The sequence below is a fragment of the Benincasa hispida genome, chromosome 10, assembly GCF_009727055.1.
Source record: "Benincasa hispida cultivar B227 chromosome 10, ASM972705v1, whole genome shotgun sequence".
Lineage (NCBI taxonomy): Eukaryota > Viridiplantae > Streptophyta > Magnoliopsida > Cucurbitales > Cucurbitaceae > Benincasa > Benincasa hispida.
The window spans coordinates 44,488,899-44,505,340 of NC_052358.1; the positions used below are offsets into that span (position 1 = coordinate 44,488,899).

Genomic DNA, 16,442 nt, shown 5'->3' on the forward strand with positions numbered 1-16,442 from the left:
AAAGTAAAAAATTGAGAGGAGCTCGAATCATCTAGACTTACACTAAATCTATCCCTAATTTAGATTATAGAATTCAAAAACAATTTTTAAAAATAGAATTGGGACCACCAATAAAATACATAACTCAATGAATTTGACAATAAACAAAATGTGAGTGAGGTATGCCAAGATAACCAATCCAACCCTATCTTCCTCTACCTGTTGTGTGTAAAATATTTTCTGACGAATCGAACCGACGACGCACGACAGTCAAATATGTCAGTGTTTCGGATCCTACACAAAATGACATCAACAGCTGTTCCCCATAAATGCTCTGCTTCACTCCGGCCCCACACTCAATCCAAGATCTTTTTTCTATCTTAAATCTCAAGATTCTCAGCGTAAAATAATAATAATAATCATTTATTATTTTCTTTTAAAATTATCAATTTTACCATTTTAATAACTTTATTGAAATCTAACCAAAACAGGTTCTGATGGGCCATACAAACTTCAACATAGTTTTAGTGGCTAAAATATTATATTCTTATTATCGATTTTTTTTAAAAAAAATTCTCCAGCCTAAAACCAAAAAAAGAAAAATTCAATGTTTGAGAAAAAAATTATAAAACCTCCTCTAAAATATATGAAGTATCTTTTCAATACCAATTAATTTTGAGATAGAATTTTACAAGTAAAATTTAACTTTTAAATGGCGTGTATATGACACGTTTATGCATTTAATAATAGCTTAATAAAACATAAATTAACTTTTTATATATGTTGATTATAATATCATGTTAATTAATGTATTTAAACTAGTATTGAACAACCCAAGTAATCCGGACTATCCTACCTAAATTATACGGGTTTGGTAATTTTAATTTTGGTTTGAGTTGAGTTGATTTTTTTTTTTTTGGTTGAGTTGGGTTCGGACTACATTTTTAAAAATTCGAGTTGATCAACCTGAATTTTGGATTGGGTTGAGTTGAGTTTTTTTTTATATATATTATAACTTTGAAGATTATGACTCATATATTTTCATGATGTTTTTATGAAGTTTGTAATAAATATCTTAGATTTTAATATTTGAATTTTATAAAATTTTAATTATTTGTATATATTATACACAAATTTAAATATTTTCAATTAATAACAAGTAGGGGTGTTCGTGGGTCGGGTTGGGTTGAAAGACTTTTTAGACCCAACGGTTATAAATTTTTTCAACCCAAATAACCCTAATTAAAAAAATGAACTCAACCCAACCCAACCATGAAATGTTTGGATTGAGTTGGTTCGGATTATTCGGGTCATTTATTTAATTTTTTTTTATAAAATGAAGTAAAATGTTTATATGTAAAAATTCGATTTAACTATTTTCATATATGAACTAAGATTAACAACTCAATTTCAATTTATACAATGTATAAACTTTTTTTAAAGTACAAAAAAAAATTTATTTTTAAGAGTTGTTGAAGAATAAATTATTCAAAAAACTGAAAAATTTTTAAAAAAACTAAAATAAATATATATATATCTAATTGTACATGAGAAAAAAAATATTATAAAGTTAATAATAAGTTCGGATTAGTTCGGATTGATTTGGGTTATTTTAAGTGATTCATGAACCAACCCAACCTATAAAATTTTCATTTATTTGAATCTAATCCAATCCAAAAGAATTTATAACCCAACCTAAATCGAATAGGTTGGGTTGGGTTGATCAATCTTTTCAGATTATCATAATAAAAAAGAAGAAAAAGAAAAAAATAAATAATCCAATAATCCAAGTATATTGAGAGTCCAAAAGTAGAGTTTTAATTAATAAGATTATTAGTTTGAAATGATAGAGAAGAGGAGTCAAAAAGGTTAAGAAGTAGCATTTATTGAAAAAAGGAAAAGAGTTTGGATATTTGGACGTTGATGTTGATGAGGTAGTAATATTTGTGAATATTATTCGGGAAAGAGAAGGCAGGTGGTGAGCAGAGTGTCACTCCCACCGTCACCGCAGCAGCACATGTGTGTGTTGTTTGCCTACAGCTTTGCTCTGCTTTACCATAAATACAATACAATACCACAACCCGTTCTTCATTTCTGAGTCGTGAGTGAACAGAGAAGTTTAGGGGGCAATGCGCAATGCAATGAAGCTCTCCTTCCTTGTATCATCATTATGCCTTCTCCTTCCCCTGTGTTTGGCGGCCAATGTCACCTACGACCGCCGCTCCCTCATCATCGACGGCCACCGCAAGCTCCTCATCTCCGCCTCCATCCACTATCCTCGCAGCGTCCCTGGAGTGAGTTATAACACTCCCTCGATTAATTACTTACTCTCTATTCTTCTTCTTCTTTCTTATTCCTATTCCTTTCTCTCAGATGTGGCCAAGCCTTGTTCAAAACGCCAAGGAAGGAGGTGTCGATGTTATTGAGACTTATGTCTTCTGGAATGGCCATGAACTCTCCCCTGACAATGTAACCCCAAAATCATTCTACCCTTTACCTCATTTCTTCCATTACTAACTCCTCTCTTCTTCTTCTTCTTCCTCAGTATCATTTTGATGGCCGATTTGATCTCGTCAAGTTCGTTAACATCGTTCACCAGGCCGGATTGTATCTAATTTTGCGCATTGGTCCCTTTGTTGCAGCCGAATGGAACTTTGGGTAAACTTTTACTTAACCCCATCTTGTAACCTTAACCTTCAACAAATTCTATTTTACACATAGCTTTGTTCTTTGCAGTGGAGTGCCTGTTTGGCTGCATTACATTCCTAATACTGTATTTCGAACTGACAATGCATCTTTCAAGGTATGTAAACGCAATTTTTATTATTTATTATTATTGTTGTTTTTTTCTTTAAACTTCCATCACTATTCCAATGTATCAACATACTCTTTTGACCTTATTTTCCATTTATTCTGTTTTTTTAACGTGCTTCATTTGATTATTGTTCCTATGTCATTGTGGCTCGTTGTGACTATGCGGGAGTTCAGTATTATATGCAGAAGTTTACTACATACATAGTGAACCTAATGAAAAAGGAGAAGCTATTTGCTTCGCAGGGGGGTCCTATCATCTTGTCTCAGGCAAGCATTTATCGTTATTCTAGCCATAGATAGATCAGGTTTTTGGTTCCTTTTCCACATCTTCTACTCTAATGCCCGTGCTTTCTGATAGAATGTGAAGACTTTATTATAACGAAAAATGTTTACAAGTATAGTGTAAAACCCCTCAAGCTAAGAGACATTATGTGCTGACTTTTTATGATGTATATATTTCTCATGTAGGTAGAAAACGAGTATGGGGATATAGAAAGAGTTTATGGAGAAGGTGGGAAGCCATATGCTATGTGGGCAGCTCAAATGGCTGTTTCTCAGAATATAGGTGTTCCATGGATAATGTGTCAACAATATGACGCTCCTGACCCTGTGGTGAGAATCCCTTTCTATATAACTCCTTTTGTATATTTAATTGGGTAATTCACCATTTAATCTAAAGGCTTAAGCGGATGAGTTATGATAAATTTAATCTTATATCACTACTTTAACGCTCCTTCACTTGTGGGTTTGAAAATTTTTACAATGCCCAACTAGTAATAGGGAGGAAAATAACTTTATGCGAGCTTGCACATAGGATCTTCTGATCTACAAACTTGTACATATTTATAATAAGGGCAAGCTATTATTTTCCACATTCCAAAAGTTAAAACCAATAAGCTCAACCATCTAAGATGAGGTTTATAACTTGTGTTCATCTTGCCATTCTTTAATATTTCCGGTTTAGTACACAGTGTTTCATATTACATGTGTTTTTTGATAGCACTATAGTTGTCACATCCCAATGGAATTCCAGTTATGTTTTGTACATTAGCGTGAGTACTTACTATTTGTAAGTACAGGATTGTATGACATTTTCTTGTTCTGTTCTGGCTGAACTTTGGCATGACACAGTATACAGCAGAATGGGCAGTACATGAGGTTTATAACTTCCTATAATAACAATGTTCCTGATACTTGAGATTGCAATCATCTTTATGCTTTAAACTAGTAACATTTGAATAATTGAGATTAACAATATTTCTCTGTATCACGATGAATAGTTTTTCTTCTCCCTTCCAGATTAATACTTGCAATTCATTCTACTGTGACCAATTCACACCTAATTCTCCAAACAAGCCTAAGATCTGGACTGAGAATTGGCCTGGATGGTAAGAATATTTTTATCACTTGATCATTTAGTTGTCTGTATTTTATTCTTGACTAAGCGTTTTTTCTTATTATATACTTCTTTACTATAATACATTCTACCTTGGATAATTAATTCTTCTTAATATAACCTGAAAGTATTAAAATATATGCACGTGAAATTTTCGCATTTACAATTTAAAAAATTTAGAATAATTAAACTGTTAAAGTAAACCATACTAAATGCTTCTTTCTTATAAAACAAACTCTAGATTCCACAGATGTATTTGGATTTATCTTCTATTTGTAGTTTTATTATTATTACTATTTTAACGATCAAAGTTGTTTGAGATAAAATATGATATGGAAGCTTCTGAAATATTTGTCTCAAAAATTTATTTAATGTCTTTTTCTGTATGATCTCCCCTCACACAACTGAAACAGAAGAAATTCACACATTGCGCTTTCTGCTCTGTGCTTTAGTAATAGAGTTATGGTATCAGCAGTTTCCGCATTTTCCAGGTTTAAAACATTTGGAGCAAGGGATCCTCATAGGCCTCCAGAGGATATTGCTTTCTCAGTTGCTCGCTTTTTCCAAAAAGGTGGTAGTCTACAAAACTACTACATGGTAATAGACTTGTTCTTCATTATTATTTATTTATTAAACTATGTTCTTTTTCCATTGTCATTCTAGTGATTTAACCAAATCTTACAGAATAATATTCTTGTTCTTTAGTATCATGGTGGAACAAATTTTGGTCGTACCGCTGGTGGGCCATTTATTACCACAAGTTATGACTACGATGCACCTATTGATGAATATGGTAAGCTGTTTTTTCTACTTTTGATTTGTTGACACCAGGTAGTGCATCATGACTTACTTGGTTTCTCGAACAATTATAGGCTTACCTAGGCTTCCAAAGTGGGGACACCTGAAGGAACTTCATAGGGCTATAAAGTTGACTGAGCGTGTTTTGCTTAACAGTGAGCCAACATATATCTCGTTAGGTCCCTCTCTAGAGGTAATGTTCTTTCAATGGTGCGTGGTGCTTATTTCCATTTTTCAGTTAATATTTTATTAAATGTTTAAATTGATCAATGGACTACTATCTGTACTGAATAAGAAATAATCTAAGTCAAAGAGATCAGATGTACAAATGCTGGGAGACGATGCATCTTCAAACTCAAAAGTTAAGCTAAACAAAATTACTTAATTTTATTTATTTATTTTTATTTTATATTGTTGATAAGGAACAAGATGTGTGTATTATGCATAACACGGCCTAAAGGCAAGGTTTGAAAGAGAACCCCCTCCCTCAGAAAACAACCAAAACAGCTCTAAGAAAGCTTTCTAGTTCATTTGGATCATGGACAAGCTGTAATTACAAAGAATTTACTATTTTAGAGCACCACCAAGAAGCTATGAATTGAGTCTTGCTACAAAAAGAAGCATAAGAAGACAGCCTATCCTAAAAAATACTGCTATTTCTTTCGAGCCACAAGTTCCAAAGTGCTCTGACTGCTGTGGCTGCCCATAAAACCTTTCCGCTGTTTTAGTGGTTCCAACCTCCAAGGATCTCTAAAAACCAATTATAGATTCTGTTCGGGAATCAAAAGGAGAAATTGAATTCCTCACTGACAGGCCGAAGTGGCAAAAGGATCGTAAATAAACAAATGATCAAGGAATTCTTCAGCCAAAGAAAAATCGCCTTTTTTGGAACAAAAATCTTCCAGATAGTATTTTGAAGTGAAGAAACCAGAGTTCTCTATGGTCCAAACGGCTTCTTCCTTCCCGTCCCCTAGCCAGATAGCATCAAACAGACCCACCAAATTGCTCCAACTTGGAATCTCCAAATCAAACAACCCCCTCCGGAAGTTTAAATCCCAATCATTGCCATTGGAATTCCAACAGTTCTCAACCTTACCCTCTTGTTTCATGGGAATACTGAACAAATCCAGAAAAGAATCAGACAAAGCAGAGTTCCCGCCCAAATATCCTTCCAGAAACTTCGAGACATTATGTATTCAAATATTTCCCATGTTTTCCGCCTGAGTCGTCCTTTTGATTTTGTGATATCTAAAGGCTAAAGTCTTATTAAAATATTGCATTGATCCCTTTGGTTATTTGGTTGAGACACTAGCAAATATTTTGGATGAATAAATGAGTTCTCGTACATTATCTTACTAACCCTTTAACATTGGCAGTAAAGTTGATTGACCAGGCTATTTATTGATTTATTTTCATTATTATTTTTTTATCAAGCTGTTTGGAAAATCCCATTCAATATTTTACTGGTAAACTGTAGGCCGATGTCTACACCGATTCGTCTGGAGCTTGTGCCGCCTTTATTGCTAACATAGATGAAAAAGACGACAAGACTGTCCAGTTCCGAAATATTTCATATCATTTACCTGCTTGGTCAGTTAGTATTCTGCCTGACTGCAAGAATGTAGTCTTTAACACGGCAGTGGTAAGTACTGTTTCAGAAAATGATCCTCCAAGTGTTAGCTTCCGTTCCATGTACTTTCAATTCGATCTAGACCTAACACTTCCTACAGATTAGGTCCCAAACAGCTATGGTTGAAATGGTTCCCGAAGACCTTCATCCTTCAGTGGATGTAACAAATAAAGACTTGAAATCCCCCAAATGGGAAGTCTTCGTAGAGCAAGCTGGAATTTGGGGTAAAGCTGACTTTGTTCAGAATGGACTGGTTGACCACCTCAATACCACAAAAGATACAACAGATTACCTGTGGTATACGACCAGGTTTGTCTTTCTTTGAAGAGAGAACTAAAATTATATCTAAAGTTCTAAAAGAATGTGGTAGCCTTAGGTTTATAGAATCGCTATCATAGGAAAATGGAATAAGATGATAACAGGAAGAGCAAAGTATTTACTCGATTTAGTATTTGTCATTCATCATCATTGCTTGCATTTTTTCAGACAACTACCTAAGTATTTTTTTAATCAAGTTTTCTATTATCTTTTATACTTTCAAGGACTGAAGGAAGGAAGCTGGGCTATACTTTTAGGCTTTTTTTTTAATTGATGTAAAAATTTTGTAGTTGCCTTTTTTTCTTTTGTCAGTCCTTCGAGTTGCCTACTTTTAGATGATAGGTAACCTTTCTGTATCTTCGTTCTAATGCATGTTATTTGTGGTCTTATGAATTTTTGGATCATAATTCATCAGAGTAAAGTATGCTTGCACAAACATGGGAGGTTGTGTCAATCACTGATAATTTACCTTACTGGCAGCATTTTTGTAAATGAAAATGAAAAGTTTCTCAAGGGAAGTCAACCAGTTCTTCTGGTCGAATCAAAGGGCCATGCTCTTCATGCTTTTATCAACAAGAAACTGCAAGGTGCTTAATTATGTATTGAATATCATGTCTTTAACTTCATATCCAATTACTCGCATACTGGTGCAAGTTGACTAATTTCGATCTATAGTCAATTTCATCTTTTTGAATTCCATTCTTTGCCTTCTTTCATTATTTTGACTAACAAATCCTTGTAAGTAGATTTAGATGTCTGGGTTGATTAGTCATTGCCTTCTTAATATGGTTTATATAGAAACAAGCTCTAAGAGGACATATGCATTCTTTTTCGACGTCGTTTCTCTTCATTTCTTTTTTATCATAGTTGAAAACGTGCGTGATATGACCGTTAATCTTTTGTCATATAGTTAAAAACTTAAGTTATAATTTGCATGTTATTTAATCGATTACTCCTTTTGTTAATTTTATACATTAATGATTTTTATTTCTGAGGCAATACATTAATGATATTGTTTCTTACAAAACACATGTTATTTAGTTGAAAGATTTGTAGCTTTCCCCCAAAGGTATTGAATTGCATTATAGATAAATGGACCTTACAGCCTAAGGTCAAGACACAATCTAAAGACAACCAGAAGAGATAAAGAAACAAGGACAAAAAAAAAAAAAAAAAAAAAAAACTTAACGTAGACGAAAAACTCACACAAATCAAGGAAATAGGTTCCATGAAGAAGAGCCAACACGAATCTAATAGAAGCACCAAACCACTTAAAAGGAACAGAGAAAAATGTCAGATTGCACAATCTGGCTAACCACCTGGGATGGTTGCAAAGTATCCTATGGACACAAAGATTACTCTAAATATGATAAATTAACACACCAGGTTACTCTCCAAACCTTACGCCGCAATGGATTGTCTGTACTAAAATGACAAATCCAATCAAGCTTAAGAGAACATCCCCCAAATAGCTTGACTAGAAGAGTAATCAAAGAATCAATGGTCTCGAGACTCAACTCCACCAGGGCAAAGAACACAAACACTAGGGTTATTAGGTCACCAGCTATGTAACCAATTCCAAACAACAATCTAGATAGTGAATAAGTGTTTGGGAATGTTACCTCTAAATCAAAGGAAGCTAGACCAAGGCACCATCGGATGCCTATGCCGCAAGGACTCTTAGACACTAGTGAAAGAAAATGCTCCAGAATGATAAGGGAGCCAAGTCACACCACCCTCCCTCCCAGCCTCAGCCGATATTGGATGTACTCGCTCCAAGTGTTGAACCAACTCTCTAGAATTAAAAAGATATTATGTTAGAATACTTCCAAACATGAATCAAGATCCGAGTTTATCGAGAATTATAGAAGGAAATACAAGATAATCCAAGTTTATGGTACTTGGAAAGCCCTCTCTTGAGCATACCAACTCAAGCCCTTGATTGCTCAACTAATGCCCCCTTCTCACACTTAGCATCCCACTATTTATAACCACACTTAGTAACTAACTTCCTCTCTAATTACTCTTATATCCCTAACCCCGTACTAATTACCTAGGTACCTGACATATTAGAAATAGTACTTTGTTAATTTATTGTTCTTTTATCTCAAGGAAATTAGTTATTTGTTCAATAATGACACATTGACACGAAATTACTTAAGTTAATATTTTTCATGTATTTCTTCTCATAAGCTATTTTTTCATGTATAGCATAGATTATGCAGTGGATCATTCTAAAGTTTCCCATAAAACATTTTGGATGCACCATTTAATATATTTCAACTACTGTGTACAGTTAGTGCAACTGGGAATGGATCAGATATAACATTCAAATTTAAGCAAACCATTTCTCTCAAGGCAGGAAAAAATGAAATTGCTCTACTAAGCATGACTGTTGGTCTACAAGTGAGTTACTCCTTGAATTTTGTGCTTTTGTATTGTCTCAAACCATACGGTACATATTTTTTAATTGAAAATCATACTCTACTTTAAGTAGATGAAGCAATCAAGTGAAATCTTGATGTTTAGCTCATGGGGGAGATGATGTCTTTGGCTAAGTTACACGTCTCCTTTTGGGGTTTCTGTTTCTGTAGCCATCTTTTGAAGCCTTTTTGTAGTTTTCTCCTTTATCAAAGCAAAGGCTTGTCTGCATGATAGATTTTCTTTTTGATTGTGAAAGAAAAATCCCAGTATAAAATTCAGGGCAGTTGGGGCACTTCTTGTACTGATGTCAGGCTGCTATCAGCAATGGGAGCATCCTTATATAACAATTATATGCCTTGCGGAATCATGCTAATAATGTAAATAGTTATCAAAGTTGCACTAACCCTGAAACGATTGACTTACCTCTTTTGAACTATCTAGGGCTACTTTTTGCTTTTGATATCTTATTGTTTTTTTTTTCCTATATTGCAGAATGCAGGACCATTTTATGAGTGGGTCGGAGCTGGACTTACAAAAGTTGTTATTGAGGGGTTTAACAGTGGCCCAGTGGACTTGTCTTCTCATGCTTGGTCCTACAAGGTAGCTCTCTCTTTCTCTCTCACGCACGAGTCAACAAAATATTCTTCCTAAATATTAGGTGCTTAAGGCATAAGGAGCATAACTCATCTGCTTAAGGCATTAGGCTACCTTTTGAAAGTACAGGGGGCATAACCTTTCTTTTCAGGAATCTTCGAATGTATAACTTGGAAATGATGGTTTGAACAATACATTTTATTCAACCTACGTTAATTTACCAACTTCCCTACTTCTCATGCACCAGATTAACGAGCTTTTCATATTTAAGATGTTATATTCTTTTTTTAAAAAAAAACTATAGTTCACACCTGGAAACATTAAGAGGGCCTGAAAGTTTTTGAAGGGACTTGGGGGAACAAAACAATCATTATCACAGTGGTCATGATATGCCTCCAGTATTATAACTTCTGCAATTTTTAGATTGGGTTGCAAGGTGAACACCTCGGTATTTACAAGCCAGATGGGATTAAAAATGTCAAATGGTTATCATCCAGGGAACCCCCAAAGCAACAACCTTTAACTTGGTACAAGGTATGTATTTGACTTGTGATCATACATTTTGCCGTGAGAAAATGTTCTGTTGTTATCTATGTTAGGTGGTGTTGGATTAGTGGTATAAACTTTTTGGTGGAAAAAAGGATCTATTCCTTTTCTTTTCGTTCTGTTTGTAAAACAGATTACATTATAATCAATTTTGCAGGTTATTCTGGACGCTCCATCTGGAAATGAACCCATTGGGCTGGATATGGTTCATATGGGTAAAGGCCTGGCATGGTTAAATGGGGAAGAAATAGGAAGATATTGGCCAAGGAAAAGCTCTATTCATGATTTGTGCATTCAGAAGTGCGACTACAGGGGCAAATTTAGACCAGACAAATGCTTAACCGGATGCGGAGAACCAACCCAACGGTGGTATGTCACACATAAAAATCCCCTTGTTTGAATTATTATAGTGTTAAAGTCCGTCTAACCTGACTTTGTAGGTATCATGTTCCAAGATCTTGGTTCAAGCCATCTGGAAATATTCTGGTCATTTTTGAAGAGAAAGGTGGAGATCCAACAAAAATTAGATTATCTAAACGCAAGGTCTCAGGTATATGTGCCCATCTTGGAGAAGGGCATCCTTCGATTGAGTCGTGGTCTGAAGCTGAAAATGTAGAGAGAAAGAGCAAAGCAACAGTCCATTTGAAGTGCCCCGACAATGCTCGAATAGCTACAATTAAATTTGCAAGCTTTGGAACTCCACAGGGAAGTTGTGGATCCTATAGTATAGGTGACTGTCATGATCCCAATTCTATATCCCTGGTTGAGAAGGTAATGGTTTACTTTATTCTCTTATGCAGTGTTCTTATCTCTTCGGTAGTAACATTGTATTAATTAAGATGTTTGGCTTCTGCAGGTGTGTCTTAATAGAAACGAGTGTAGAATTGAGCTAGGAGAAGAGGGATTCAACAAGGGTTTGTGTCCAAGTGTGACGAAGAAATTAGCAGTTGAAGCAATGTGCAGCTAGTAAGAAACGACACATTCATTCATTCTGAATACAAAATCTTATGAAAGAGTGTTATCCATGTGTTGCTTCCATTGGTTTTTCTAACCATGTTTATGAAATATGAGAAAAGATGCTGCTTGTCTTGGTCCTTGTACTAGAAATATCAAGGTCTATTAATGTTTTTGGGTCAAATCTTTATTGTTATACTGAAGTGGGTTTTGTAAGGAAATATGAGAGTTGAGAGGTGTGTAATATTTAACGTTTGAGCTTGTACGGGCTTAAGTATGAGTTGCAAACATTTTTAAAAAATAAAAATAAAAATAAAATGATGGCCTTTCCCTTGAACAATGCTACTGTGATTGAGTTTATCAAAAGAGCAACGATAGGTGCATCCAATCACATGCTCTCTTTTTTAGAAAAAGAAAAATAAAGGAATAGAAGTTCATGTGACACATTTTCTTATTGGATGCTGCATTTAAGTTTTTCCTTAATAAATAACCATAAAGATAAATATAATAAGTCATAAAAATATAAGTGTATTTGCATACCTAGCAATAATATTATAAGGGTATTTACAAACTTGCAATAATTTTCTTAATTTTGCAAGACTTTTAAATGTTCATGAACAAGCTGACAGTGAGAGCATGTGATGTTACAGATTATGAATGTAAGTTAATGAATAGCAACCAACTATAGCCGTTAGTAATGAAGAAAGTGTTGAGGGGATTCGTATATGTTGTTCAGATCGGCTGGTGCTGTATTTGATGAATCAAATACCATGGTCTAGATCTGGCAAAAGCCAAAGGCCTCCTAAAGTAATTCGTTTTTGTTTTTTTATTAGAAAAAATTTCATAGATAAAAAAAATATCAAACTATTTAAAGAAATAGAAAAAAAATACTGATAGATATTGATAGATTTCTATCAGCGTTTATCATATAATATTAATGATAGACTTTTATTAATTTCTATTACTGATAGATATTTATAGAATTTTATCAATCTCTAAAAAAAAGATTAAATTTTACTATTTTGTAAATAGTTTTCCTTATTATTTTATTTTTGAAAATCCACTTTTTATTATTCTAATATTACCTTGTTTGTAGATCAACAAATATATATGATAACTTTATATTTGTTATATCATTTAAGTGATATATTTTATTTTTAGTATATATGTATCTTGTGTTTGGTAGTAGAAGTTGTTTGTATTCAATCAATTCGATTTAGGTTTGACATTAGTTTTTTTTTTTCTCTTTTAATATATTAAAAAAAAATTATTTGATTTTGATGTATCAACTGCATACCAAACATAAATCATATAAGTTAATTTGTTTATTTTCAAATTTTGATATGATTTTGATGACTTGTTATATTTAATTTGGTATATCAATTGTATAATGTATATATTCATATTTTGTATATCAGTTGACCCATATATAATTTAGAGAGAAAAATATCAACGATATTGTTATTGATAAACCAAATATAAGTATATAATTCAAAATGATATACTAAAAGTTAAAATTTCAATTGTATATTGTTACTAATTAAAAATGCATTTCAAATATACTTGCCATCAAGGGTATTTGGGGTGAGGAGATAAGATGAGATGAGTTGAGATATGAACGAACTCATTGTTTGAGAGGCTAACTTCGTATGTCACCAAAATTTTATACCGTGTTCATCAATAGTGCACTCAACCCTTTTCACCAACATTGCCTCGTTGCTCAACACCGGGACTATCTTGGATAGCCAACTCCACAACCATTGCTATGGCAACATCCAACCACCACTATTGACAGCCAACTCCAGAAACCTCCAACAGTGGCCACTCCACCAACTCTGATGACCATTATTTTAAATTATGACTACTACAAATTCAGATTTTGTTGACACAAGAGTTTTTTGTTTTTTCGATGCACGTGACATAGAATCGTCAATAAAACCTTAATTTAAAGCTTAAAAAAGCTATTAATTTAAAAATACATATAACACATCAATGAATGTCTATATTTAAGTTGGTACACAAAATTGTCAATAAAAACACATTTGTTAACATAAAACTACGTAAGGTCTGTCAAATGTTGAATTCTCAATTTTTTTTTTTATTATTTAATAGTATTTTATAATCGTTCTTTATAGTAATTTAACATCAATACAATCACATTTATCAGGTAAGAAATCAAAACAAACTTGTATTTAAAAACACATTTGAGAAAAATTGTCACATGCACAGATTCATTATATTTAAAATTATCACATGCACACATGTACTGTTGGGAGTTTTGGAGAATGAGGTTTAGGGTTTACTTTTGGATCATACATTTCAATTTTTTTTTATTTAAGTAATCATTTTACAAATTTGTGCATATAACAGTAGCAAAGTCATTTTTATTTCAACACTTCCGCTAAAAAATTTTAAAATAAATATGTTAAATATGACAAACATGAATTATACTTAGGTTATTAAGATCCTTGTACTTGGTCATTCGAAGCACCATATAACAGATTCAAGGCATTTCAACAGAAAATTTCTAGTTGAGTTGCTGGAAGAGTTCGTTGGAAGTAGTCTCTTATGAGCTTCTATTGAAATTCTTCTGTCGCTCCACAAATAAAGTTTTGCTACATTTTGAGATTTTCTCTAAAAATTCTATCTATTTCAAGATCAAAAAACAAAAGATTAGCTCCTTCGATACGTGATATGCACCACAATACCACCACAAAAGAAAAAATACAACTTAAATTATAACCTATCCAATTCTCAAATATTAACCCAATTTGTTATTTTGATCTCTGGCAATGGCGCCAAAAACTTGATGTAGCTCAAGTGCACTAGTAACTTGTAGAAATACAAGTTGTTCTTTTAAAGTTTGAATAATTAGGATCAAATAACAAGAAACACATTCATTTCAGTAGAAAAACACATAAAATTACTTATATGCGTTCAATACATACAAAAGCATCATTTTAAGAGAAAAATGCACTGCTAATGCTTGATAACATAGGAATTGCGGATTTTCACTAAGTGTTGTAGAGATGCGAACGTAAGAAGCATGCGTTGGAACCAAGCAGACGCAAGAAGATACATTTTGCTCGTGCACTTAACATCAAATCTCAACTTGCAATACAAGCAACCTAACAGACGATGTCTCAGTTGATTAGAATGGCGGGCAACTACAACAGGATATGGAATTTAATGGCATCACATCAAGATGCTAAAGCTCAACACCTATAAAAAGGAGATGTTGTCCACCTGAAAAAGAGTTAGTTAGAAAGTCATAAAATTAGACACTTAGGAGTAGACAATAGCTCTCTGTACAAAATAGTCCTCAGCCGTCTACAAGAAGAAAAGAAGTTTGACCACCATTTTCACCGTTGATACGGAGGTTTTGTTGGAGTTAGAGCTCGAGAGAGACAACCTTCAGCACATTCTCACCTCAGTCACAACGGCAAGCACCTAAAATCAAGCCAAAGGGAGCAAGAGATTGACCTTAGCGGCTTGACACATTTTTCTTTCCCTTAATTAGCATTTTCTTCCATTATTTATCTTGATTGAACTAGGATTCTGTAGAAATATTTCATTATATTAATTCAATCATGATTTTATTCATTTCCACATCCATTTTCATACTTTTCTTCATCATGAGTAGCTAACTCCATCGTGGGTTGATGATGTATTATTTTATGTGGTGATTTTATGAAATGAATTGTGGTGATGGGAATGCATTGTACAACAAGTTTTCTCAGCAGAATCGAAGTATAAAACCTACTGAGTTTCTTGGTAAGTCCAGGGTCGAACTCAGGGACTAAGGAAAACGGTATGCGGTGATAATTTTTTAGAAGACTTTATGGTAACCAATAAATCAAAGAGTTGTTTTTGGGTTATTGTATGAGGTAATAAAAGTATGCGGCGGAGTTAAGAAAAGAGTTAATAGTACGGAAGATGCGATGAGTATGTGGGAAATGGGTTAAGAAAGGGTTCAGCTAACACTTCCTAGGATTGCGTTCATGTTATGTGATCATGCAACACACATACAATAGCAAATCATCTCTCAACGCAAATGCTACGGCTTCTAGTTTTAGAATGCATGCGATATATGCGATAAGTCTATAGGGCCTAAACATAAACCTCTATTCTTGTCTATGCAATGACGAATGACACACACACATACAAGGCGACCACATAATACCATAACCTATCTCTAGGGGCATGCGATACATGTTGGCAAACAGAGCTTATCTCTAAGTCCCTATCTCTTGCTTATGCAGATCTAATCTTGCTCTCTTGAGTCTAGATTCTAACCTAGCTCTCTCAATTCTTAGGTTCTTTCTTTAGACTCTCTCTCGAGTAGCTCTAAAGGGGTGTTGAGCACAACATAAGATAAGATGATTGCATGTGATGAAAATCCTAGGTCATGTTAGCTAAGTTCTTCTCAACCCATTCGATAAATTTAGCTACTCATGCATGCTTTTAAGAGAGTGAATAGATGTAGATAAGCAAGTTCCATTTTATAAATATAGAATTGAAATACAGAATAACAATGCAGAATAAGAATAAAGAGCTTGGTAGCAATCTCTTGCTTCCCAAGGCTTTTACACTGTTTTCTCTACTCTGCTCAAAAGATAATCTCGCTCTTGCGAGAGTTGACCCTCTCTCTGTTTTTCTACGCCTTCTGGGTTCTCTCTCGAGCTGACCAGAGCGATCTTCCGGTGTCTCTTCCCTTCTCTCGCTCTGCCTTCTAAGTAAAATAAAAAAACTATGAACAAGGCTAAGAAAATTATCTAACTGTCTAACTCTCCAACTAGTCGAACTCCCAACTCCGAATTGAAGGTGGCCTCTGGTATTTATAGAGCTTCGGGGTGAAAGGATTCTTCTCTCTTTTGATTGCAATGATGGGATGACATTAATTCTCTGTCTGAAGCGCCGAATATTTGTCACCAAAAAGTTGAGTGTACTTGCTACAGTAATTCGTTAACGGTTTGTCAACTTAATTCG

At 33.9% G+C, this 16,442-nt stretch overlaps 1 protein-coding gene across 1 annotated transcript; it reads left to right on the plus strand.

Moving 5' to 3' along the window:
• The first annotated feature begins 1,914 nt into the window (after window positions 1-1,914).
• LOC120088349 (beta-galactosidase 10) lies at window positions 1,915-11,793 on the plus strand. Its single transcript, XM_039045573.1, has 19 exons — window positions 1,915-2,273; window positions 2,353-2,448; window positions 2,525-2,637; window positions 2,716-2,782; window positions 2,968-3,060; window positions 3,262-3,405; window positions 4,093-4,181; window positions 4,681-4,786; window positions 4,895-4,982; window positions 5,062-5,180; window positions 6,465-6,629; window positions 6,718-6,926; window positions 7,416-7,522; window positions 9,232-9,341; window positions 9,852-9,959; window positions 10,377-10,487; window positions 10,657-10,868; window positions 10,940-11,270; window positions 11,356-11,793. The coding sequence occupies exons 1-19, from the start codon at window positions 2,109-2,111 to the stop codon at window positions 11,464-11,466; spliced, it is 2,544 nt and encodes an 847-aa protein (XP_038901501.1). The 5' UTR covers window positions 1,915-2,108; the 3' UTR covers window positions 11,467-11,793.
• The last annotated feature ends 4,649 nt before the right edge of the window (window positions 11,794-16,442 follow it).

Bases quoted from the DNA above. Each gene is read 5' to 3' on its own strand.
- LOC120088349 (XM_039045573.1), top strand. From the start codon at position 2,109: ATGCGCAATGCAATGAAGCTCTCCTTCCTTGTATCATCATTATGCCTT. The intron at 2,638-2,715 runs GTAAACTTTTAC...TGTTCTTTGCAG, and splicing joins GCAGCCGAATGGAACTTTGG to TGGAGTGCCTGTTTGGCTGC. The intron at 5,181-6,464 runs GTAATGTTCTTT...GGTAAACTGTAG, and splicing joins CGTTAGGTCCCTCTCTAGAG to GCCGATGTCTACACCGATTC.